The sequence below is a fragment of the Oncorhynchus gorbuscha genome, linkage group LG01 (genome assembly GCF_021184085.1).
Source record: "Oncorhynchus gorbuscha isolate QuinsamMale2020 ecotype Even-year linkage group LG01, OgorEven_v1.0, whole genome shotgun sequence".
NCBI lineage: Eukaryota > Metazoa > Chordata > Actinopteri > Salmoniformes > Salmonidae > Oncorhynchus > Oncorhynchus gorbuscha.
This window is the reverse complement of record NC_060173.1, coordinates 20,105,817-20,133,149: the sequence shown is the minus strand read 5'-3', so window position 1 is coordinate 20,133,149 and position 27,333 is coordinate 20,105,817. Positions and strand designations below refer to the sequence as shown.

General features: G+C 44.4%; 1 protein-coding gene across 1 annotated transcript in view; it reads left to right on the top strand.

Moving 5' to 3' along the window:
* Positions 1–24,055, top strand: part of LOC124040372 (lysine-specific demethylase 7A-like) — an 87,730-nt gene extending 63,675 nt beyond the window's left edge. Inside the window, exons 9-23 of the mRNA XM_046357552.1 lie at positions 657–843; positions 1,064–1,226; positions 8,942–9,029; positions 12,566–12,672; positions 12,768–12,859; positions 13,111–13,197; positions 13,486–13,710; positions 13,924–14,048; positions 14,341–14,504; positions 14,635–14,729; positions 14,823–14,965; positions 15,140–15,288; positions 15,395–15,453; positions 21,442–21,730; positions 21,858–24,055. Coding sequence (XP_046213508.1) covers positions 657–843; positions 1,064–1,226; positions 8,942–9,029; positions 12,566–12,672; positions 12,768–12,859; positions 13,111–13,197; positions 13,486–13,710; positions 13,924–14,048; positions 14,341–14,504; positions 14,635–14,729; positions 14,823–14,965; positions 15,140–15,288; positions 15,395–15,453; positions 21,442–21,730; positions 21,858–21,946 — 2,062 coding nt within the window. The 3' untranslated portion in view covers positions 21,947–24,055. The remainder of the gene's footprint in view (positions 1–656; positions 844–1,063; positions 1,227–8,941; positions 9,030–12,565; positions 12,673–12,767; positions 12,860–13,110; positions 13,198–13,485; positions 13,711–13,923; positions 14,049–14,340; positions 14,505–14,634; positions 14,730–14,822; positions 14,966–15,139; positions 15,289–15,394; positions 15,454–21,441; positions 21,731–21,857) is intronic.
* The last annotated feature ends 3,278 nt before the right edge of the window (positions 24,056–27,333 follow it).

The window sequence follows — 27,333 nt, the reverse complement described above, 5'->3', positions numbered from 1 at the left end:
GATGAGCATTGCACTCCAAACAGCAGGAATGCAAATTCTTGCGGAGTTCAGAAGTACAGCGCTGACGGCACTATTGAAGATATGCTGTCTACTACAGACAAGCAGAAGGGATCCACTGCCAACAGGCACTTTGCTTACAGCCTATTTAGAGAGACGGAAAGGTTTAGAAAAAAATAAGAGACTGAGCTTTGATCCTTCATAACTGAGCATCAATGTTCTACCAGGCTTCACAGTGGAAATGATCATTTGAACGGCTGTATTGTTTTTAGAAAATGTGTATTGTCATCTGAAAAGATGTCCTCTGAAGGAACCCTATTAGGGCCGACTGATTTAGAACCATCAGCTCTGCCTGATTAGCAGGCAGGGGACGATGAAGCCAATCCCCCTATGATAAGATGAGGCCTCAACTGTTGGTGGGCGATTTGTAAAACAGAAAGTGAAAACTGCAAAGAGGTCGGGAGAAATGCATTATTTTAAATGAATCTCATTGGTCAATGCCTGGCTGATTGGTGAACAGTGATCTGAAGGTGCCGCATGACGGAACGGTTTAGCCTTATTAGTGCGCAATGATGGATGTATTGAAAGATGAGTTGCGTGACAAACGACTCTGCCTTACTGGTAGAACATCACTAAACTCTCATTTTGTATTCTCTCAGGATGGCAGAGCTGGTGGTGGTGCCTGATATCGCTCAGAAGATGTCCTGGGTGGAGAACTACTGGCCAGAGGACTCCTTCTTCCCCAAGCCCTTTGTTCAGAAGTACTGCCTGATGGGGGTGAAGGACAGCTACACAGACTTCCACATAGACTTCGGAGGCACATCTGTGTGGTACCATGCACTCTGGGTAAACTGTGGAATTGCTGTGCTCAGCATATTGTATACCTTCAGACCGCAGCGTATCCCTTTTGAAATATGTGCTACGGTTAGGCTACAGAGTTGTTCAAGTCTGTTTGCTTTGGCTATGTTGTCTGACAGCCCAGCATGATTAACCACAAATATTCCCCTCAGATACGCTACTGTACATTTTATGTTAGTAATTCAAATGTTTAATATTTGTCCTGAAGGGAGAGAAGATTTTCTACTTGATCAAACCGACCCAGGATAATCTTACACTATACGAGGTGTGGAGTTCGTCCCCCAACCAGAGCGAGGTGTTCTTCGGGGACAAGGTGGACCAGTGCTACAAGTGTGTGGTGCCGCAGGGAACCACCGTCCTCATCCCCACAGGTGAGGAGAGACTATGTTTCTGCAACTGTCTCTGTTCACACCTCAGGACAAAATGTGTTAATTTTTTATAAGGAACTTGTCTGAGTTCTAAGTGTTCAAATTTCTCTACTGTTTCAACATGCCTCATATACAGCACTATATTTCCAAAGTTCTGCTTCAGGGCATTAAAAAACACGAGCCATAAGGAGCCGTAGAACTGTTTTTCTACTTGACACTGAGCGGGCCAGCTAGCCTTTGATGGTGTCTCACAGGAAGGCCTATGTGATTGTGTCTTCAACTGTAAGCGCCGAAGGGCCTGAGTGAACCACTTTGTCACCGTGGACACCAGAACCACATGCCATCTTCCTTCCGTCAACTGTGGTTCACAGAACTTCCTCACGTCATATGGTCCTCCCCACATCATATGGCAAGTCAAATAGGTGATGCTTTATTTATATAGATGCATACACACGCATACACACACACACACACACACACACACACACACACACACACACACACACACACACACACACACACACACACACACACACACACACACACACACACACACACACACACACAGTGGCTTGCGAAAGTATTCACCCCCTTGGTTCCGGTTGGAGCGAGTGGTCGCATCTGCACTTCGCTCCCGCGGGTAGTATAACTTTTTCATTATATTTCATTATATCACAACGGTTTGATTTGTCTAATCTTAGCAATTTCTTCTCAGCTAGCTACATAGCCGTCTTTGTATCAAAGATAATTGCGTAATTATCGTTTTTCGCCGTCCTAACGTAGTCTTCACTAGCCAGCTAGCTAACGTCCACTGATTAGCTGCACTGGAGAAACTATTACACTCAACTGAACGACTTGATTAGTGTAGTGTTAGCTAGCTACATAGCTGCCTTTGCTGTCTTCGTATCATCGTATCCAAGATAATTGTGTTGTTTAGGTTTAGAGTGTGTAGTCTTAGAGTGATTATCTTAATTTACCGAGGTTAGCTAGCCAGCTATTTGTCGTCCTTAACGTAGGTGACTCTGCTAGCTAGCCAACGCTAGCCAACGTCTTCTGTATAGAACTCAACTACCCGGTCGCATTCACAGGTAGTATCACATTTTCACTTCATTTCATTACAGTACAACGGTTTGATTTGTTTGATCGTAGCTAGCTACATAGCCGTCTTTGTATCAAAGATAATTGTGTAGTCTAGAGCGATTTTCTAGGTTCGCTAGCCAGCTATTGTCGTTCTTTTAACGCAACGTAACGTAAACAACACTGCTAGCTAGCCAGCTAGCCCCGAATAGCAACACTGCAGAAACTATTACACTCAACGGAACGACTTGATTAGTGTAGTGTCAACAACGCACCCACTGCCAGCTGGCCTACTTCAGCAGTACTGTATCATTTTAATCATTTTAGTCAATAAGATTCTTGCTACGTAGCTTAACTTTCTGAACATTCGAGACGTGTAGTCCACTTGTCATTCCAATCTCCTTTGCATTAGCGTAGCCTCTTCTGTAGCCTGTCAACTATGTGTCTGTTTATCCCTGTTCTCTCCTCTCTGCACAGACCATACAAACGCTCCTCACCGCGTGGCCGCGGCCACCCTACTCTGGTGGTCCCAGCGCGCACGACCCACGTGGAGTTCCAGGTCTCCGGTAGCCTCTGGAACTGCCAATCTGCGGTCAACAAGGCAGAGTTCATCTCAGCCTATGCCTCCCTCCAGTCCCTCGACTTCTTGGCACTGACGGAAACATGGATCACCACAGACAACACTGCTACTCCTACTGCTCTCTCTTCGTCCGCCCACGTGTTCTCGCCCCGAGAGCGTCTGGTCAGCGGGGTGGTGGCACCGGGATCCTCATCTCTCCCAAGTGGTCATTCTCTCTTTCTCCCCTTATCCATCTGTCTATCGCCTCCTTTGAATTCCATGCTGTCACAGTTACTAGCCCTTTCAAGCTTAACATCCTTATCATTTATCGCCCTCCAGGTTCCCTCGGAGAGTTCATCAATGAGCTTGATGCCTTGATAAGCTCCTTTCCTGAGGACGGCTCACCTCTCACAGTTCTGGGCGATTTTAACCTCCCCACGTCTACCTTTGACTCTTTCCTCTCTGCCTCCTTCTTTCCACTCCTCTCCTCTTTTGACCTCACCCTCTCACCTTCCCCCCCTACTCACAAGGCAGGCAATACGCTCGACCTCATCTTTACTAGATGCTGTTCCTCCACTAACCTCATTGCAACTCCCCTCCAAGTCTCCGACCACTGCCTTGTATCCTTTTCCCTCTCGCTCTCATCCAACACCTCCCACACTGCCCCTACTCGGATGGTATCGCGCCGTCCCAACCTTCGCTCTCTCTCCCCCGCTACTCTCTCCTCTTCCATCCTATCATCTCTTCCCTCCGCTCAAACCTTCTCCCACCTATCTCCTGATTCTGCCTCCTCAACCCTCCTCTCCTCCCTCTCTGCATCCCTTGACTCTCTATGTTCCCTATCCTCCAGGCCGGCTCGGTCCTCCCCTCCCGCTCCGTGGCTCGATGACTCATTGCGAGCTCACAGAACAGGGCTCCGGGCAGCCGAGCGGAAATGGAGGAAAACTCGCCTCCCTGCGGACCTGGCATCCTTTCACTCCCTCCTCTCTACATTTTCCTCCTCTGTCTCTGCTGCTAAAGCCACTTTCTACCATGCTAAATTCCAAGCATCTGCCTCTAACCCTAGGAAGCTCTTTGCCACCTTCTCCTCCCTCCTGAATCCTCCGCCCCCTCCCCCCTCCTCCCTCTCTGCAGATGACTTCGTCAACCATTTTGAAAAGAAGGTCGACGACATCCGATCCTCGTTTGCTAAGTCAAACGACACCGCTGGTTCTGCTCACACTGCCCTACCCTGTGCTCTGACCTCTTTCTCCCCTCTCTCTCCAGATGAAATCTCGCGTCTTGTGACGGCCGGCCGCCCAACAACCTGCCCGCTTGACCCTATCCCCTCCTCTCTTCTCCAGACCATTTCCGGAGACCTTCTCCCTTACCTCACCTCACTCATCAACTCATCCCTGACCGCTGGCTACGTCCCTTCCGTCTTCAAGAGAGCGAGAGTTGCACCCCTTCTGAAAAAACCTACACTCGATCCCTCCGATGTCAACAATTACAGACCAGTATCCCTTCTTTCTTTTCTCTCCAAAACTCTTGAACGTGCCGTCCTTGGCCAGCTCTCCCGCTATCTCTCTCTGAATGACCTTCTTGATCCAAATCAGTCAGGTTTCAAGACTAGTCATTCAACTGAGACTGCTCTCCTCTGTATCATGGAGGCGCTCCGCACTGCTAAAGCTAACTCTCTCTCCTCTGCTCTCATCCTTCTAGATCTGTCGGCTGCCTTCGATACTGTGAACCATCAGATCCTCCTCTCCACCCTCTCCGAGTTGGGCATCTCCGGCGCGGCCCACGCTTGGATTGCGTCCTACCTGACAGGTCGCTCCTACCAGGTGGCGTGGCGAGAATCTGTCTCCTCACCACGCGCTCTCACCACTGGTGTCCCCCAGGGCTCTGTTCTTGGCCCTCTCCTATTCTCGCTATACACCAAGTCACTTGGCTCTGTCATAACCTCACATGGTCTCTCTTATCATTGCTATGCAGACGACACACAATTAATCTTCTCCTTTCCCCCTTCTGATGACCAGGTGGCGTATCGCATCTCTGCATGTCTGGCAGACATATCAGTGTGGATGACGGATCACCACCTCAAGCTGAACCTCGGCAAGACGGAGCTGCTCTTCCTCCCGGGGAAGGATCTCGCCATCACGGTTGACAACTCCATTGTATCCTCCTCCCAGAGCGCCAAGAACCTTGGCGTGATCCTGGACAACACCCTGTCGTTCTCAACCAACATCAAGGCGGTGGCCCGTTCCTGTAGGTTCATGCTCTACAACATCCGCAGAGTACGACCCTGCCTCACACAGGAAGCGGCGCAGGTCCTAATCCAGGCACTTGTCATCTCCCGTCTGGATTACTGCAACTCGCTGTTGGCTGGGCTCCCTGCCTGTGCCATTAAACCCCTTCAACTCATCCAGAACGCCGCAGCCCGTCTGGTGTTCAACCTTCCCAAGTTCTCTCACGTCACCCCGCTCCTCCGTTCTCTCCACTGGCTTCCAGTTGAAGCTCGCATCCGCTACAAGACCATGGTGCTTGCCTACGGAGCTGTGAGGGGAACGGCACCTCAGTACCTCCAGGCTCTGATCAGGCCCTACACCCAAACAAGGGCACTGCGTTCATCCACCTCTGGCCTGCTCGCCTCCCTACCACTGAGGAAGTACAGCTCCCGCTCAGCCCAGTCAAAACTGTTCGCTGCCCTGGCCCCCCAATGGTGGAACAAACTCCCTCACGACGCCAGGACAGCGGAGTCAATCACCACCTTCCGGAGACACCTGAAACCCCACCTCTTTAAGGAATACCTAGGATAGGATAAGTAATCCCTCTCACCCCCCCCCTAAGTTTTAGATGCACTATTGTTAAGTGACTGTCCCACTGGATGTCATAAGGTGAATGCACCAATTTGTAAGTCGCTCTGGATAAGAGCGTCTGCTAAATGACTTAAATGTAAATGTAAATGTAATGGTATTTTTCTTATTTTGTTGCCTTACAACCTGGAACTAAAATTTATTTTTTTATTAGGGGGTTTCTGTCGTTTTGATTTACACAACATGCCTTCCACTTTGAAAATGCTAAATCTTTTTTTGTGAAACAAGCAAGATATAAGACCAAAAAAAACAGAACTTGAGCGTGCATAACTATTCACCCCCCCAAAGGCAATACTTTGTAGAGCCACCTTTTACAGCAATTACAGCTGCAAGTCTCTTGGGGTATGTCTCTATAGGCTTGGCACATCTAGCCACTGGAATTTTTGCCCATGATTCAAGGCAAAACTTCTCCAGCTCCTTCAAGTTGGATGGGTTCTGCAGGTGTACTGCAATCTTTAAGTCATACCACCGATTCTCAATTAGATTGAGTTCTGGGCTTTGACTAGGCCATTCCAAGACATTTAAATGTTTCCACTTAAACCACTCAAGTGTTGCTTTAGCAGTATGCTTAAGGTCATTGTCCTGCTGGAAGGTGACCCTCCATCGCAGTCTCAAATCTCTGGAAGACAAACAGGTTTCCTTTAAGAATTTCCCTGTATTTAGCACCTTCCATCTTTCCTTCAATTTTGACCAGTTTCCCAGTCCCTGTCGATGAAAAACATCCCCATAACATGATGCTGCCAACACCATGCTTCACTGTGGGGATGGTGTTCTCGGGGTGATGAGAGGTGTTGGGTTTGCACCAGACATAGCTTTTTCCTTGATGGCCAAAAAGCTCAATTTTAGTCTCATCTGACCAGAGTTCCTTCTTACATATTTTTAGGGAGTCTCCCACATGCCAGAGCCCAGCTCTGTGGAGTGTACGGCTTAAAGTGGTCCTATGGACAGATCCGCCAATCTCCGCTGTGGAGCTTTTGGTGTGCGGCCCTATCTTGGCAGGTTTGTTGTGGTGCCATATTCTTTCCATTTTTTTAATAATGGATTTAATGGTGCTCTGTGGGATGTTCAAAGTTTTGGATATTTTTTTATAACCCAATCCTGATCTGTACTTCTCCACAACTTTGTCCCTGACCTGTTTGGAGAGCTTCTTGGTCTTCATGGTGCCACTTGCTTGGTGGTGCCCCTTGCTTAGTGGTGTTGCAGACTCTGGGGCCTTTCAGAACAGGTGTGTATATGTACTGAGATCAGGTGACGGATCATGTGACACTTAAATAAAGTCCACCTGTGTGCAATCAAACTAATTATGTGACTTCTGAAGGTAATTAGTTGTGCCAGATCTTATTTAGGGGCTTCATAGCAAAGGGGGTGAATACATATGCATTTTTTAATTTTTATTGTTTTTTATTATTTATAATTTTTTGAAACAAGTTATTTTTTTCATTTCACTTCACCAATTTGGACTATTTTGTGAATGTCCATTACATGAAATCCAAATAAAAATCAATTTGAATTACAGGTTGTAATGCAACAAAATAGGAAAAATGCTAAGGGAGATGAATACTTTTGCAAGGCACTGTGTATGATTTTATATATATATATATTATCCAGTTTCTCTAATCACAGGGCAGAAAAGCAGATTTCCAAATTATTTATAGTGAAACTTATTTGTTTCACTAGAGGGAAACCACATGGCTTCCCACAAGGCTGCTTTTCCCAGTTGGTGTGCTGGGGCGTGTGAAAGCTCTCTGGGCTGATGATGCTAGCAGACACTAAGATTACGAGTGGCTCCCTGCTGGGAGAGCTGCCCGGCCCTGGTCTATATTGGGTCACGCTCCTCTGCACCAACCTGTCAAATCGCTCCTACAGACCTCCAGTACACACACACGGGCCCTCCATCTATAAACGGACACAACCAGCATTCTTTAATATGCAAACAATGTTAATCCCCATGTAAAGACATTGTTTATCAATGACACTCATAAATAAGGTAGCCATGAGGCAGCAGGTAGCCTAGCACTTAAGAGCGTTGGGCCAGTAACTGAAAGGTTGCCGTTTCGGATCCCCGAGCCGGCAATGTGTCTTTCTACCCTTGAGCAAGGCATTTAACCCCCAACAACTGCTCCCCGGGTGCTGACGATGTGGACGTCGATTAAGGCAGCCCCCCCGCACCTGTCAGATTTAGAGGGGTTGGGTTAAATGCCGCGGATGCAACTGACTAGGTTTTCCCTTTCCCAATCTCGATGTGCATTTGGGTGGGCTTTCCAGGGTGTTGCAAGGTAAGGATGCGTCACAATTTTTTTCACAATTTTCCCCAGGGAACAATAATGTGTTTCTAAGTGCATAGAAATATATTTGTTGTATTAGTCTATCTCCTGACATTGTAGATGAATGTAACTGAAAGAACAGTTCAGCTAAAGAGAATTTTAAGAGTGGGGGATTGTGCCAAGAGTGTGCAAAGCTGTGATCAAGGCAAAGGGTGGCTATTTGAAGAATCTCAAATATAAAATATATTTAGATGTGTTTAACACATTTTTTGGTTACTAGATGATTCCATATGTGTTATTTCATAGTGTTGATGTCTTCACTATTATTCTACAATGTAGAAAATAGTAAAAATAAAGAAAAACCCTTGAAGGTGTTCTAAAACTTTTGACCGGTAATGTATGTTGTAACATAAACCATTTCAGACACTTTAATTGTCACGGGAAGCCAAAGGCCCCCTGGTAGGGAAGGTCAGTGTTGGGCTATTGAAGGCTGGTATGTAGACGACCTGCAGACAGGCAGTGGTTGAGAGAGAACCCCATCTGGTATCAGCCATCCATATAATCTCTTGAGCGCCTACCATCCTCTCTGCTGGGGGCACAGCAGCTTCATGTTCACCCTCCATGACAGAGCATTTATTATGTTTAGGGTCCACCAGCACAGCATTGGCACACCTGTTTGGCTGCACTGCTGCCAGATGGAAGGATATATCCTCTGGTGTAATAATACAATCCTTTCCTAAACCCTTTGTGTCTTAAACATATACAGCTGTAAAACAAGAATTCCAAAATGTTCCAAAAGTAAATGTTTAAATTTTTTGCATGCAAAGCAGAGTTCAGAGAAACTTAACTGGAGAGGGTGATGGATTTATTTTCAGTTGGCAGGCTGTTTTTGCCTCGTGCTACTAGCCTTTTGCTCCACATCGGTAGCTGTTGATTTGGTCCATCCTCCTCTGTGTTCCCCAGGATGGATCCATGCTGTTCTCACCTCTCAGGATTGCATGGCGTTCGGTGGGAACTTTCTCCACAACCTCAACATAGGCATGCAGCTCAGGTGAGCACCTGAAAAACTGCCCCACCTGGCCTATGCGTATTTTATTAACTGTCCTTATTGGTATTAACCTAAGTAATAACATTATGAAATGAATGGCCAAATACACCGCTGTTATCTTATTTTTAATGGCCAGTGATGAAGTAGTGGTAGAATGTCTGTATGGTTTGACCGTGATCCCACTTGGCACAAACTAGATGAAACAATGTTTCCACTTCATTTCAACAACAAGAAAATGTGTTGAATCAATGTGAAAAACTGATTGGATTTCAGGTGTGTGTGTGTGTGTGTGTGTGTGTGTGTGTGTGTGTGTGTGTGTGTGTGTGTGTGTGTGTGTGTGTGTGTGTGTGTGTGTGTGTGTGTGTGTGTGTGTGTGTGTGTGTGTGTGTGTGTGTGTGTGTGTGTGTGTGTGTGTGTGTGTGTGTACTGAACAAAAATATAAACTCAACATGCAACAATTTCAACATCCATATAAGGAAAATATGTCGATTTGAAATACAATCATTAGGCCCTAATCTATGGATTTCAAATGACTGGGCAGGGGTGCAGCCATAGGTGGGCCTGGGAGGGCATATGCTCACCCACTTGGGAGCGAGGCCCAGCCAATCAGATTTTTTATTTTCCCCCACCCAAAGGGCTTTATTACAGACAGATACTCCTCGGTTTCATCAGCTGTCCGGGTGGCTTGTCTCAGATGATCCCGCAGATGAAGAAGCCGGCTGTGGAGGTCCCGGGCTGGCATGGTTACACGTGGTCTGCGGTTGTGAGGCTGGTTGGATGTACTGCCAAATTCTCTAAAACAACGTAGGAGGCTGCTTATGGTAGTGAAATTAACATTCAAGTCTCTGGCAACAGCTCTGGGGGACATTCCTGCAGTCAGCATGTCAATTGCGTGCTCCCTCAATATTGAGACATCTGTGGTGTTGTGGGACAAAACTGCACAAATTTAGTGGCCTTTTTTTGTTCCCAGCACAAATTGCAACTGGGTAATTATCATGCTGTTTAATCAGCTTCTTGATATGCCACACCTGTCAGGTGGATGGATTGTCTTGGCAAAGGAGAAATGCTCACTAACAGGGATGTGAGGGATTTGGGATGAGTTGGACCGCAGACCAACAAGTGCTCAGCATATGTGGGAAATCCTTCAAGACTGTTGGAAAAGCATTCCAGGTGAAGCTAGTTGGGAGAATGCCAAGAGTGTGCAAAGCTGTCATCAAGGCAAAGGGTGGCTACTTTGAAGAATCTAAAATATATTTTGATTTGTTTAACACATTTTTGGTTTGTAGAAAATAGTAAAATAAAGAAAAACCCTTGAATGAGTCCAATCTTTTGACTGGTACTGTATATTCACTACATAACCAAAAGTTTGTGGACATTTGCTCGTTGAACATCTCATTCCAAAATCATTCCAAAATCATTGGCATTAATATGGAGATGGTCCCCTTTGCTGCTATAACAGCCTTCACTCTTCTGGGAAGGCTTTCTACTAGATGTTGGAACATTGCTGCGGGGTCTTGCTTCCATTCACCCACGAGCAATAGTGAGGTCAGGCACTGATGTTGGGGTGATTAAGCCTGGCTCGCAGTCGGTGTTCCAATTCATCCCAAAGGTGTTTGATGGGGTTGAGGTCAGGGCTCTGTGCAAGCCAGTCAAGTTCTTCTACACCGATCTCAACAAACTATTTCTGTATGGACTTTGTTTTGTGTTCCACACTGCCCCTGTGCAATCTGCAGAATTCACTGCAGTTAGATGTGTTGGTGCCACTCAGGCAGTTTAAATGATTGATTGAGGACCTCTATGCAGTTGAATGTGATTGTTTTTATTAAATATGTTTGTGTGCTGAATTATATTGTTTTATACATGTATGTTCTATTATTCTGTTTTTATTGTAATGTTATACAAGGCAAAATATATATATTTTTAATCTGTGTGACTCCCTGTTTAAATAAAGGCTGAAACAGGGAAAGGGCCTGTTACCACAAAGTTAGAAGCACCGATTTGTCTAGAATGTCGCTGTAGCATTAAGATTCCCTTCACTGTAACTGAGAGACCTAGTCCTAACCATGAGACAGCTCCAGACTATTATTATTCCTCCACCAAACTTTACAGTTGGCACTATGCATTGGGGCAGGTAGCGTTCTCCTGGCATCCGACAAACCCAGATTCATCGGTCAGACTGCCAGATGGTGAAGCAGTCACTCCAGAGAACACGTTTCCACTGCTCCAGAGTCCAATCGCGGTGAGCTTTACACCACTCCAGCCAACGCTTGGAATTAATAATAATAATATATGCCATTTAGCAGACGCTTTTATCCAAAGCGACTTACAGTCATGTGTGCATACATTCTACGTATGGGTGGTCCCGGGGATCGAACCCACTACCCTGGCGTTACAAGCGCCATGCTCTACCAACTGAGCTACAGAAGGACCACTGTGCATAGTGATAGTCAGTTATGAACAAATTCTTATTTTCAATGACTGCCTAGGAACAGTGGGTTAACTGCCTTGTTCAGAGGCAGATTTCTACCTTGCCAGCTCGGGGATTCGATCTTGCAACCTTTCGGTTACAAGTCCAATGCTCTAACCACTGCCGTCTACCTGTGCGGCGGCTCGGCCATGGAAACCAATTTTCAAGTTACTGACAAAGTTCTTGTGCTGATGTTGCTTTCAAACTTGGTAGTTAGTATTGCAACTGAGGACAGGCAACAACAAAAATTTAGGCACTTCAGCACTCTCGGTCCTTTTCTGTGAGCTTGTGTGTCCTACCACTTCGCGGCTAAGCTGTTGTTGCTCCTAGACATTTCCACTTTACAATAACAGCACTTACAGTTGACCGTGGCAGCTCAAGCTGGGCAGAAATTTGATGAACTGACTTGTTGACAAGGTGTCTTCCTATGACGGTGCCATGTTGAACGTCACTGCGTTATTCAGTATGGTTCATTCTACTGCCAATGCTTGTCTATGGCGATTGCATGTCTGTGCACTCAATTTTATACACCTGTCAGCAACGGATGTGGCTGAAATAGCCAAATCCACTAATTTGAAGGGGTGTCCACATGTCTAAACTAGACATTGAACTGACATCTGTGCCCAGTGGGATGGGTCTCTGTTAGGGTGACCACATGTTCTGGATTGTTCTGGACAGTCCCACATTTAGTCCCGAATTAAAAATGCCACTAATTTACAAAAATCGTTTGTTTTGTCATATATTTCAGTCAGAATTCCAATTAATTTTATGTGAATTGACATTCCAACCCGCTTATGACAAGACATATAACATAGGAATGTGTTACTGGTGATGTTAAACACTTTTAAAATCGTTGTTGAGATCTGATATTCTGTGCAGTGCAAGAAGAGACATAGGTCAATGTCTTATCGTCAACCAATCACATACTTAAAAATATTAATGGAGGCTAGCTACTAAACTGTCCCGTAAAATCATCCCGTTGTCCCGCATTTGAGTATTTTAAATGTGTTCAGCCTAGGTCTCAGCCCTGTGGAGCTGTGTTTGATCTCCATTGCTGCATCCTCAACTACAGGTGTTATGAAATGGAGTGGCGGTTAAAGACTCCGGACCTCTTCAAATTCCCTTACTTTGAGGCAATCTGCTGGTATGTGGCCAATAATCTACTGGAGACTCTAAAAGGTGAGAGAAATACCACTCAGCGGAGGAGTTTGTTGCTGTTTTGGTGATGTGACTTTCTGTTCTTTTTTTCAACGTCCTTCTCATATGATTCTCAGAGTTACGAGAGGATAACTGCCGGCCCCCAGTCTACCTAACAGATGGAGTGAAAGCCTTAATTAATGCACTGAAAAACTGGCTGAAACGAGAGGTAGGATACTACAGAAAAACAGATTCTCAATGGCAAATTGGCTTCTTTTGTCTGTGCAACATCTGACTCTACAGAATAGGACAATTGGTCACAATATCTAGATTCTAATGTAATCTACATTGGGCTCCTTCAAGGCCAATGGTGGGCAGGTTGTATCCGGTGTGATGGTATGATCTGTCTGGGAAACTAACCACCATCTGCTGACAAGACAGTACAAGCCCCTCATTGTCCCCCTGCTCTCTGCCTCTCAGGTCACAGAGCAGGCCAGCGATGTCCCGGACCATATCAGACCCAACCATCTGATTAAAGAACTCACAAAGGAAATCTGCTACCTGGAGGTAAGGCCCAGCGTGGAGACAGTAAGGGGAGAGAGGGCCTCAGGCTGTTATGTGAGAACATAAAGGAGAAGAAATTATCTGACTCACAAGGACACTGACGCTTCCTACTTGGAGCTGGTTGTAAACATTTGTGCTCATTGAGTAAAAGTTGGCTGTCCCTGAATATTTTCCTTTCTCTTTTTATAAATACCAGGTCAAAAGCACTGTTTCTTTTGAAGCTGGATATTGTAGCATTGTGGTTCTGTACTAACTAGCATCTCTTGACCACAGGAGGAGGAGGAGGAGGAGGAGCAGAGTGGAGGTAGCAAGCCAGTGAAATCTCAGGGATGTGGACCATGCCCACTGACGCGGTCGACTCTTGACAAGGCCGGACATCATGCTCGCAGGACAGCCAGACGGCTACGGCAGCACCACCACCATCACCATGCGCCCAAGACCCCCTCCAACCTGGAGATCCTGGAGCTGCACACGCGACAAGTGCTCAAGAGGCTGGAGGTGGGACCCTTTGAGGAGGTGAGGGCATTGACACACGACCCTCTCCCCCATGCTGCTTGTGTAACCCATAGTTTTTTTAAAATTATTTTATTTAACTAGGCAAGTCAGTTAATAAATTCTTATTTACAATGACTACATTTCTCCTGGTTTATCCATGTCTTGGAGGACATGCACTGAGGCTAGGTTAATTATACATTTTTGTTAAAGTAAATCTCTTTTCCCTTTTCTCAGGATGTTCCATTCAGCTCCACGGTGATGGCCAAGTTCAACAAGACATCCATGGCGTCTGCTGCAGCGGTGGAGAGGAGCCTGGACAACAACCTCCTTCTGGTGATGTGCAATGGCAGGATTATTAGGTGAACTGGAAGAACTCACCACCTACTCAACACCCAACACCTCCAACTGGCTTTGACGATGCTCTGCACTGCTCAACTTATTGGCTGGAGCGGTTTCATGTTACAACTCAGAGCTGCCGTTGTAACAACCTTAACATGTTAGGATGTACCACCTGCGCTATGCGATCTTTACATGTTTCAACTCATCACTTAAATAAACTTGAACCTAAATAATAACCTAAATGCCATATGCTGTAATTTGTTTGCCGTCTAGGCTTTTTCTCCTCTTACTATTGTGTGTATGTGTGCACAGAGATGAGCGTTGTCATACAAGTGTGAAGAGTAGTCCGGTGCGGGACGGTAAAAGGACTGGCGACCACCAGAAGGAAGGGGTCCTGGTGAAGACCGAGCTCAATGACATCAAGCTGGAACAGCACCAAGACCACGAGAGAGAGGAGAAACCCAGCCCCCTCAGCAGTGAGTCTAACTGGTCAAGTCACCAGCTGTCAATCAACTGTTTTCGGTAGGCTCATCTTTGAATGCACCAGAATTTCACCTAACATTTAGGTGCAAATATTTAATTCATCCTTCTCTTGTTCCTACTCAGACTATTTCGAAAGAGTGAATTCCGATCTCAGGAAAGGAGCCGTAGTGTACTCCGACATTTCAGACTCTGAGTCCGAAGAACGTTGCTCTTTGCAGGTAGCTAATCCCACTTCCTCACCAAGGCCCTGTCTCTCCTTCACACAGAACTGTTTAAGTTATAAAGGCTGACACATCTGTGTGACTGTGCAGACAAAGGACTCCTCGGGGGAAGATTCGGGGAGCTCCAAGGAGGAAAGGGAGGATACGGAGCATTGCAGGATGGCGCGAGGCAGTGTGAAGGACCTACACCAGGCCAGCCAGGCCCTTTACCACTTTCACAAACTACTCAAAGGGTACAGGAAGCATGGATGAATGGACCAAGTGGCATTCTTGTTCTAAGGATTCTGTATGCATCAATCCAATGCAATACAAATACAATGGGGGAAATTAGTTCATACAGTGCATGATTAATTCATTATCCAGTTGAGTTAAGAGATTCATTAAGTTGTCCCTACACTTGTTTGCAGACAATGCCCTATCTCTCCAACCACAGAAGAGGAGGCTGTTGAGGGCATGCTGTCCATGGCAGGGCTGCTTTATCCTCAGCGACCAGAGGAGAGCGGCACTGCCCAGGAGCCCTGGTGGTCCAGCCTGGCTTATCAGTCCCCCGACAGTGGTACACTCCAGTCCTGAAATGCTTATAAACTTCAAGATTTCAATTTGACTAAGCCCCTAATTCAATCAATTTCAGATAGTCAAATTTCTCTGTGTTTGTCCTGTAGGTGGAAAAGAGCCTGTGTCAGGGGATGATTCAGACAGCAACTCCACACTGACCTGTCAGGTAATAATTATATTCAAGAGTGAATGGGTCATGCCTGCACATGCTGAGACTGAGTCTGATGTCTCTAATTTGAGACTACATCAGAATCACTCTCTGTATTCCTGCTGATCCGTCCGCTGGATCCAAGATGACGTAGCAGTCAGATGTATTTGTCCTTCGTTTTGTCGTGTCCCATGTATATATATTTGTATATATATTTGTATATATTTTTCTTCGCATATCTTTAAAAACAAAATCTAAACCCTTACTTCAAAATACTCTCCTGCAACCCGCCTCACCCAATGTGGTGTGGACCTGCTTTTTCTCTAACGTATTTTTCTTTGCCTCTATTACTGGAATCTCTCCAACATAAACTAGCCAGCTAACGGTCATCAGCTAACGGTCATCAGCTAACCTTTAGCTCAGAAAGCTCTCGCCAGTTTGAACAATGCGATTCAACCAGAGCATACCGGACCTATTTTTCTCTCCATATCCCCGGATTCCTATCGCAAGCTCTGAACCTTCTCATCTTCTGACCTTCGCAGCTAACGTCCCCTGAATGCTAGCTGTCTAAAGCACAACGGACTGTTGGCTTACGAGGCCCATCGAATACATTCCGAAGCCACTAGCTAGCAGTCAGCTATCCTTTGCTAGCGGTCATCAGCTACCTTTATCCCGGACAACTCTCGCCAGTCTGTACAGCGCGACTCAAACCAGAGCTAGTCGGACTTATTCTTCTCGATATCTCCGGATTCCTACCGCAAGCTCTGAACCTATTTTTTAAATATATTTTTACATTTTTTAATGATTTTTTTTTTTTTTCACCTGGAATTATAGCAGCTAATGACCCCTGAACGCACAGCTGCTTATCTGCGGCCTGCAAGCTATCTAAAGCATATTGGACTGCTGGCTTAAGAGGCCCTTCGGACATATGTCTTCGGCCACTATACATATTTTGCCAATTGGCCTGGTTTACCTCACAGAGCCCTGCTGATCTGTCCGCTGATGTAACTGCATAAGGGGGCCATAACACCGCGTCATCCCTCTAAGGCCTTTCTGTTAGCCTGCTAGCCCCGTGCCGCTAGCTGCCTGAAGCCACGCACTGGACTTGTATGATCACCCGGCTATGCATGCCTTTCCCTAATGTCACCATGCCGTGTCGATTTCTGTTCTGGTTTGTAACTATTGTGTTATTTCACTGTAGAGCCTCTAGCACTGCTCAACACGCCTCGGCTAACAATTTAGTTCCACCCCCCACACATGCAGTGACATCACCTGGTTTAAATGGTATATCTAGAGACTATATCTCTTTCATTATCACAATATGCAGAAATCTGCTCCTTTTACTCTCTGTTCTGAACGTACTAGGCGTCCACTTCTGCTAGCCTGTAGCCGTACCCTTATCCTACTCCTCCTCTGTTCCTCTGGTGATGTAGAGGTTAACCCAGGCCCTGCAGTGTCTACCTCCACTCCCATCCCCCAGTCTCTCTCATTTGTTGACTTCTGCAACCGTAAAAGCCTTGGTTTCATGCATGTTAACATTAGAAGCTTCCTCCCTAAGTTTGGTTGAGTGTGCTAGGGCAGTGAATAAAACAATCTGGATGTCCTAGCAGTGTCTGAATCCTGGCTTAGGAAGACCACCAAAAACCTTAATTTCCATTCCTAACTATAACATTTTCCGACAAGATAGAACTGCCAAAGGGGGCGGTGTTGCAATTTACTGCAAAGATAACCTGCAGAGTTCTGTCTTACTATCCAGATCTGTACCCAAACAATTTGAGCTTCTACTACTAAAAATGAACCTTTCCAGAAACAAGTCTCTCACTGTTGCTGCTTGCTATAGACCTCCCTCTGCCCCCAGCTGTACCCTCGATACCATATGTGAATTAATTTACCCCCATCTATCTTCTGAGCTCGTGCTACATGATGACCGAAACTGGGACATGCTTAACACCCCAGTCATTCTACAATCTAAGCTTGATGCCCTCAATCTCACACAATTTATCAATGAACCTACCAGATTCAACCCCAAATCCATAAACACGGGCACCCTCATAGATAGCATCCTAACTAACTCACCCTCCAAATACACCTCTGCTGTTTTCAACCAAGATCTTAGCGATCACTGCCTGCATCCATAATGGGTCTGCGAGCAAACGAACACCCCTCATCACTGTCAAGCGCTCCCTAAAACACTTCTGCAAGCAGGTCTTTCTAATCGACCTGGCCGGGGTATCCTGGAACGACATTGACCTCATCCCGACAGTCGAGGATACCTGGTTATTCTTTAAAAGTGCCTCCCTCACCATCTTAAATAGGCATGGCCCGTTCAAAAAATGTAGAACCAGGAATAGATATAGCCCTTGACCAGCACAAGAACATCCTGTGGCGTTCTGCATTAGCATTGAATAGCCCCCGTGATATGCAACTTTTCAGGGAAGTTAGGAACCAATATACACAGACAGTTAGGAAAGCTAAGGCTAGCTTTTTTAAACAGAAATTTGCATCCTGCAGTACAAACTCTGGGACACTAAAGTCCATTGAGAATAAGAGCACCTTATCCCAGCTACCCACTGCTCTGAGGCTAAAAAACACTGTTACAACTGACAAATCCACTATAATTGATCATTTTAATAAGCATTTCTGTATGGCTGGCCATGCTTTCCACCTGGCTACCCTTACCCCGGTCAACTGCTCGGCACCCTCCACAGCAACCCACCCAAAAAAAGCCAAGTTAACAGATTACTGACCATTTTGAATCACATCATACCTTCTCTGCTATGCAATCTGGTTTCCGAGCTGGTCATGGGTGCACCTCAGCCACGTTCAAGGTCCTTAACGATATCATAACCGCCATCGATAAGAGACATTACTGTGCAGCTGTATTCATCGACCTGGCCAAGGCTTTCAACTCTGTCAATCAACACATTCTTATTGGCAGACTCAACAGCCTTGGTTTCTCAAATGATTGCCTCACCTGGTTCACCAACTACTTCTCTGATAGAGCTCAGTATGTCAAATCGGAGGGCCTGTTGTCCGGACCTCTGGAAGTCTCTATGGGGGTGCCACAGGGTTCAATTCTCGGGCCGACTCTCTTCTCTGTATGATGTCGCTCTTGCTGCTGGTGTTTCTCTGATCTACCTCTACGCAGACGACACCATTCTGTATACTTCTGTCTCTTCTTTGGACACTGTGTTAACTAACCTCTAGACGAGCTTCAATGCCATACAACTCTCCTTCCGTGGCCTCCAACTGCTCTTAAATGCAAATAAATACCTAAGTGTCTGGCTAGACTGTAAATTCTCCTTCCAAACTCACATTAAGCATCTCCAATCAAAAATGTCATCTTGAATTGGCTTCCTATTTCGCAACAAAGCTTCCTTCACTCATGCTGCCGAACATACCCTCGTAAAACTGACCATCCTACCGATCCTAGACTTCGGCGATGTCATCTATAAAATAGCCACCAACCCTCTACTCAGCAAACTGGATGTAGTTTATCACAGTGCCATCCGTTTTGTCACCAAAGCCCCATACACTACCCACCACTGCGACCTGTACGCTCTCATTGGCTGGCCCTCGCTTCATACTCGTCGCCAAACCCACTGGCTACAGGTTATCTACAAGTCTCTACTAGGTAAAGCCCCGCCCTATCTCAGCTCGCTGGTCACCATAGCAGCACCCACTTGTAGCACACGCTCCAGCAGGTATATCTCACTGGTCACCCCCAAAGCCAATTCCAATTCCATTTAAACGTGTTAACCCTCGCAAGGCTGCAGGCCCAGATGGCATCCCCAGCCGCGCCCTCAGAGCATGCGCAGACCAGCTGGCCGGTGTGTTTACGGACATATTCAATCAATCCCTATACCAGTCTGCTGTTCCCACATGCTTCAAGAGGGCCACCATTGTTCTTGTTCCCAAGAAAGCTAAGGTAACTGAGCTAAACGACTACCGCCCCGTAGCACTCACTTCCGTCATCATGAAGTGCTTTGAGAGACTAGTCAAGGACCATATCACCTCCACCCTACCTGACACCCTAGACCCACTCCAATTTGCTTACCGCCCAAATAGGTCCACAGACGATGCAATCTCAACCACACTGCACACTGCCCTAACCCACCTGGACAAGAGGAATACCTATGTGAGAATGCTGTTCATCGACTACAGCTCGGCATTCAACACCATAGTACCCTCCAAGCTCGTCATCAAGCTCGAGACCCTGGGTCTCGACCCCGCCCTGTGCAACTGGGTACTGGACTTCCTGACGGGCCGCCCCCAGGTGGTGAGGGTAGGCAACAACATCTCCTCCCCGCTGATCCTCAACACGGGGGCCCCACAAGGGTGCGTTCTGAGCCCTCTCCTGTACTCCCTGTTCACCCACGACTGCGTGGCCACGCACGCCTCCAACTCAATCATCAAGTTTGCGGACGACACAACAGTGGTAGGCTTGATTACCAACAACGACGAGACGGCCTACAGGGAGGAGGTGAGGGGGCCCTCGGAGTGTGGTGTCAGGAAAATAACCTCACACTCAACGTCAACAAAACTAAGGAGATGATTGTGGACTTCAGGAAACAGCAGAGGGAACACCCCCCTATCCACATCGATGGAACAGTAGTGGAGAGGGTAGCTAGTTTTAAGTTCCTCGGCATACACATCACAGACAAACTGAATTGGTCCACTCACACTGACAGCGTCGTGAAGAAGGCGCAGCAGCGCCTATTCAACCTCAGGAGGCTGAAGAAATTCGGCTTGTCACCAAAAGCACTCACAAACTTCTACAGATGCACAATCGAGAGCATCCTGGCGGGCTGTATCACCGCCTGGTACGGCAACTGCCCCGCCCTCAACCGTAAGGCTCTCCAGAGGGTAGTGAGGACTGCACAACGCATCACCGGGGGCAAAATACCTGCCCTCCAGGACACCTACACCACCCGTTGTTACAGGAAGGCCATAAAGATCATCAAGGACATCAACCACCCGAACCACTGCCTGTTCACCCCGCTATCATCCAGAAGGCGAGGTCAGTACAGGTGCATCAAAGCTGGGACCGAGAGACTGAAAAACAGCTTCTATCTCAAGGCCATCAGACTGTTAAACAGCCACCACTAACACTGAGTGGCTGCTGCCAACACACTGTCATTGACACTGACCCAACTCCAGCCATTTTAATAATGGGAATTGATGGGAAATGATGTAAATATATCACTAGCCACTTTAAACAATGCTACCTTATATAATGTTACTTACCCTACATTATTCATCTCATATGCATATGTATATACTGTACTCTACATCATCGACTGCATCCTTATGTAACACATGTATCACTAGCCACTTTAACTATGCCACTTTGTTTACTTTGTCTACACACTCATCTCATATGTATATACTGTACTCGATACCATCTACTGTATGCTGCTCTGTACCATCACTCATTCATATATCCTTATGTACATGTTCCTTATCCCCTTACACTGTGTATAAGACAGTAGTTTTGGAATTGTTAGTTAGATTACTTGTTGGTTATCACTGCATTGTCGGAACTAGAAGCACAAGCATTTCGCTACACTCGCATTAACATCTGCTAACCATGTGTATGTGACAAATAAAATTTGATTTGATTTGATTTGATTTCCTCCTTTGGTCGCCTTTCCTTCCAGTTCTCTGCTGCCACTGACTGGAACAAACTTTATTGCCTTAACTCCCTTATTTGACCTTATTTGCACTCACTGTATATAGACTTTTTTTCCTACTGTATTATTGACTGTATGTTTCGTTCATTCCATGTGTAACTCTGTGTTGTTGTATGTGTCGAACTCCTATGCTTTATCTTGGCCAGGTCGCATTTGCAACGGAGAACTTGTTCTCAACTAGCTTACCTGGTTAAATAAAGGTGAAATAAAATTAAAACAATTGAATTACTAATATTCCTCTTTAGGTAACAAGTTGGGATTTTGTTCAAAGAAAAGCAGATCCAATGTAAAGTATAGTCTCCCCTTCCTTTAGGATGAGCGGAGGGCACAGCAGCATGTGCGTAAGGAGTGTCGAGCCGAGCTTAGCCAGAGGATCCAGGAGAACAAGAACTTCATGGCCAATCAGAGCAGTGGGAGTGACAGTAACAGCAGCGAGGCCTGGGGTGACCAAAGCCCCTCTCAGGCTGCCTCTAGCCCCCTCCGCCTGGACCCCAGCTCAGGGACTGACCACCAGTACAGTGAGACTTCCCTGTCACCCCCCCGGCACCCCTTCAAGAGGCCCGCACCAAACACCCCACCCATCAGTAATCAAGCTACTAAAGGTTTGACTCCATATTTATACATTTTATCTAGCTAATCTATTGGAGTAGTAGCTGGAATTAGCATAGCTTTATTCCTCTCTCGCTCATCCTTTTTTTATTGATCTCTGTGTAATGTTTTTCTCCTCAGGAAAACGTCCTAAGAAAGGTATGGCCACCGCTAAGCAGAGACTAAGGAAGATTCTCAAGCTGAGCAGGAACAACCACTTCTTGCTATAGCACACAAGACCCTGATGTCTACAGAAATAACTTTGAGAAGGGACAATTCGCCCCCCTGCCCATATACTCTTTCGGTTGTGACTCACATTTTACAAGAATCATTGCTTGGATGGATTGACCTGACACATTAATGGCCACATGCTTGATGTGGAAGTATTGGATGGAGGGCTTTCAGAGTTAATCAGTTAACCTGAGTTAATTTTAGTGCGCTCATTTTATTACATTTTTTGTGTGATTAATCGCATTGTCTGAAAGCGTTCAAAATAAACTGAAACATACATAATCTATACAGATAAAAACAACGATGCAATGTCCAAACAAGTTGACATTTAGGTTAAAGAAAGTGTGCTTTATCAATTTACCTGATTTGGCTAACCATTACTTTGGACAAATTCAAGACTTCAATATTCTTGTAATGCTTTTCATATAAAAAAAATATAAAATTACAGCTCAATTTGAGCATATTCTGAATTTGTGATTTAGTCATGATTAATCACAGTAAATCCTGGAATTAACTCAATTTATTTTATCGTTTGACAGCCCTATAATTGGATAACAAGATAATGGATTTACAGAAGAAAGCACACAGTTTCCCATGGTGAAGTGATGGTGCGCTGTAAAAAGAAAAAAGAAACTGCATGGATCCTCAGCAATGACATTGGATTGTATATGATCTGGCCATCAAGAGCTATACAGTAAATATTGCTTTGTTTCAGAATTGAAGCACCGCAACAACACAGGATTGTACAAAGACGCATGACATTGGGAATTTAAATGGCGTTTGATAGAACAACATTTGCATCTGAGCCATGTGCTGTCGTATCTATTTTGGCTGTTGCTTTTTACCTTATGCTTGCACTAGCCCTTCCAACCAACACTAGTTATTATGCCACAACAAGCAAATATTGTTGTTTAAGCCAAGAATGGCAAGTGAAGAGGCTGCTTTCTGCTACCAGAGTTTATCACCACTCTTTGGGACATTGTCATGTGTTGGTTTGGTCTGACTTGAGATCAAGAATGACACTATGGTGTTTGAACTCATTTTAAATGGTGCTGAAGTGCATATTCATATTATCCTTTTGTCTACCCTCTTGTTACAATCACCAGTGATTGAATTTGAGAGGGGGGTATATTTTGATGCAGCACTCCAGGCACCTCAGCCTCGCAGTATGTAAAAGCTATCTGTCGCTAATGCATTAAGCCATTCCAAGAATACCTCTCCCAACGCATTAAGTTTACTACTTCTGTTTACTGAAGGGGTTATGAATCCTCATTGCTCTATAGTTGGATCACTGACCATATCAAATGTGTTCCTTTGGTGCCACCTATTGGTCAAATGAGGGCAGGAGCTTGAAAGTGCTGTTATTATGAAAGGCTTTTGAAATTGCAAAAAGATATCAAGTTGCAAATGTACAGAATGTATTTTCAGAAAATATAAGTTATTGTTAATTTATTTAAATTTCTCTTTTGGTGTTTGTGTTTTATTGTTTTTCTTTTGCTGGTATTGAATTATGTATTGTGAAAAAAGTTAATGGCTTTAATATGACAATCCTGTTACAATGGTTAATGTGACGGGTGTGTGATTTATTTTTTTATATTCGCAAACCGGTTGTATTTGTTGCCTCTATCACATTTGTATTGGGTGGATTTAAGCAAAAATCTACTAACAAGTGGACCTAAATTAGATTTGAAATGTTTGGGAGATCTTCTAGGTCTGCAAAGATTGATATTATCAAAGAATATTTGTCTTACTCGTTAGTATGAATTTGATTTTTTAATTTTTTATATAAATGTGTCTTAAGTGAAACTGATCATTTTATAATTGTTCAAAGTGTAATTATGGCTACTAATCTAGTTATTGTATGTTTATTTTCCCTATCACTATATCCTTTGCATGAAAGACCTCAGTTGGATTTTGAATTGGTCTTTTTTTGTTGGTGATAATGCCAAAAATGAATGGGTGAAATGAGAGATTGCTCCTGTTGGTGTCTTTCTCAGGGACACATTCTCTTTCTTAAATGTTTTTATTTTCCATAAGCAACATGAAATGACCCATCATCGTTGACACTTTCTGATCATTGATTTTATTTACATTAAAAAAAAGGTGCATTGGTATTACGAGTGTTACTAGGAAACCCCTTTAGTTGTGAGCTTGACTCCTGCCTGTCTGCCCAACTTTTATTGGGAAGTTTGTTCATACATGTTGTCAATCGTCGTCACTTCAATAAGTGGATGGTGGACTGCAGTACTATATTACAACTGCTCAGGGCTCTTTGGTGGTGGCTGTTTCTAGACTAAGAACTTTGAAATATTTATTTTGTGGACATTGTGCTACAGAGTGGTTCTGTAGAGTGGTTCAAAAGAAGCAACCTCTTGAATACAAATCCTATTTCTGCATTTAGTAGAAATGCAGATCCTATAATACAAATCCTATTTCTGCATTTAGCAAAGAGCATGCCAACAGAGGTGACCCCACGTGAAGTTGAACCATCTACTAAATCCTCACCATTCTTATATGCTATCTGCCAAGGCATATTGCACTAACTTTCAGATTTAAGCATATCAAATAGCTTTAGATGCCCCCCCTTCAAGTATTTGTGACAACTGAGTTCCCATCATGAATTGACTTTTAATCCACACCCTCATGCTCATGGTGCCATCTGCCTGGCTCCCTACTGTATTTAGCCATTGTGCTTGAACTCCAAAAGTATTGGGACAGTGAATTGTTTTTCTTTGTTTTGGCTCTGTACTCCATCACTTTGGATTTGAAATGATACAGTAACTGAGGTTAGTCAGCTTTAATTTGATGGTATTTTCATCCATATCGGGTGAACCGTTTAGAAATTACAGCACTTGGTGTACATGGTCTCCCCCCCCCCCCCCCCCCCCACACATACACACACACATTTTTAGGGGATCAAAAGTATTGGAACTAATTCACTTGTGTATTAAAGTAGTCTCAAGTTTACTTAGTCCCATATTGATAGCACGCAATGATTACATCAAGCTTATGACTACAAACTTGTTGGATGCATTTGCTGTTTGTTGTTTGTGTTTCAGATTATTTTGTGCCCCATAGAAACTAATGCTAAATAATGTATTGTCATTTTGGAGTCACTTTTATTGTAAATAAGAATAGGATATTTCCAAACACTTCTACATTAATGTGGACGTTACCATGATTACGGATCATTTTGAATGAGTGTGAAAGTCAGACGCACATATCATTTACCCATTAAAATGGTGAAAGGTTAGCATGTCTTGAGGGTATATTATTTGTGCATCTAACTTTCTCACTCTTAATTATTCACAATTCATTCAGGAATATCCGTAATCGGGGTAGCATCCACATTAATGTCCCATGTTTCATGAGCTGAAATATAAAATCACAGAAATGTTCCATATGCACAAAAATCTTATTTCTCTCAAATTTGGACCACGAACCTGTTTGCATCCCTATTAGTGAGCATTTCTCCTTTACCAAGATAATCCATCCACCTGAAAGGTGTAACCAGCCCAGGACCTTCACATCCGGCTTCTTCTCCTGCAGGATCGTCTGAGTGGGTGATGAGTATTTTTGTCTGTAATAAAGGCCTTTGTAGGGAAAAGCAAATACTTATTGGCTGAGCATGGCTCCCAAGTGCGTGGGCCTATACCCTCCCAGGGCCATCCATGGCTGCGCCCAGTCATGTGAAATCCATAAATAAGGGCCTAATGAATTTATTTCAATTTCTGATTCCCTTATATGAACTGTAACTCAGTAAAATCTTTGACATTGTTTTGTGTTATTTTTGTTCAGTATGGAAGTGTTTAGAAACGGTCAGTTCTTATTTACAATTAAATGTATTCTAAAATGACACTACATGATTTACCATTCATTTCTATTGGGCACAAAATAATCTGAAACTTAACCAAAACAAACAGTAAAAACATCCAACAAGTTTGTAGATTCACAAGCTTGATTTAATCATTGCGCGCTAGGAATATGGGAGCAAATACTAAACTTTTGACTTCTTTAATACACATGAATTTGTCCCAATAGTTTTGGTCCCCTAAAATGGGTGGACTATACACAGAAAGTGCTGTAATTTCTAAATGGTTCACCTGATATTGATGGAAATACCCTAAAATTAAAGCTGGTAGTCTGCACTTTAACCTCAGTCATTGTATCATTTCTGGAGTATAGAGCCACAACAAGATGCTGAGGAGAGATTCATTCAGAGAAGCTTGACTTCCAATTCTATTCCCAGGCCCTGTAAAACCACAATAACAAAAAGTCTAAGCTTCTGAAAGGGTGAAGCTCATGAGTTGCTTTTTAGTTACTTTCAACAAAACAGTTTCACTTTTCATCGTCCCAACATGTTTGATCATGCATGGCATGACTGGCCTTCTGGCAAAGTCTTGTCCTCCAGTAGACTACTGTTAATTGTACAGTATTTAACTGAATTTTAGACTATTTTTACATTTGTGGGAAGTGTTGGTTATGGTGTCTATTTCCAGTCTGCTGTTTGGTTGAATGTCTATAATAGTTTATTTCAATCATTGAAAACATTAAGCTTGTCTTGACACTAACCCATTGCAATGACTCTTTGAATGTTTATTTCTGTATCCCAATGTGGCTTGTAAATAATGACATATTTTAAAGTGATGTTTTCCTTATTCTCAACCACTAACCTGCATCAATAAGACTGGGTAAGATATTTCCTTGACAAATGCCTTTGGTGTGGTAGCTAGGCTTGGATCACATGAATGAACGTCTGTCACCAATGACTACTGTGAGAGCTAATGTAAAGCAATAATTTTTTAACATTTTATTTCCATCTACAATGTGCATGCTTGGAGATCAAACGGTGCTAGAGGTTTTCATAGTACCAAACTTACATATAGCAGGTTGGTCATCATTACGCAACAGTGCACAAATGTAATGTGCCTTGTGTTGGAGTTCCATATTTCAGCAGTAGGGGGACACAGAGTCCCAAGATACTAAATTGTTGCTGTGCCCCTTTTCTCAATCTCTTCCGTGCTCACTGATTTGAAAGGCATGGAGTCTGGACAGCCTTAAAACAGTCCATGACTGGTGTAAGCAATATGTCAGAAGCTGTTCTCAGCCCAACCAAATGGGGCCATCTCCAACCCATCTGTAATTTCAGCGCTGTGAACAGTGACACTGACGGAGTATGAACTAGGGGGGCCTGGAAACCAAACAATATACTGTTATTATAGTCCTCTTTTAGAAAAGATAATCGTGAAACTAAATATACAGAGATTACAATGAAGTTGCCATATGATCAGAATCAGCCCTATGGGTATATCTACATGGACTGTTGTTACATTCAAACTATTTTTGGTGGATGGTATTAGGTGCATGGCCCAAGTACATTTAGGAT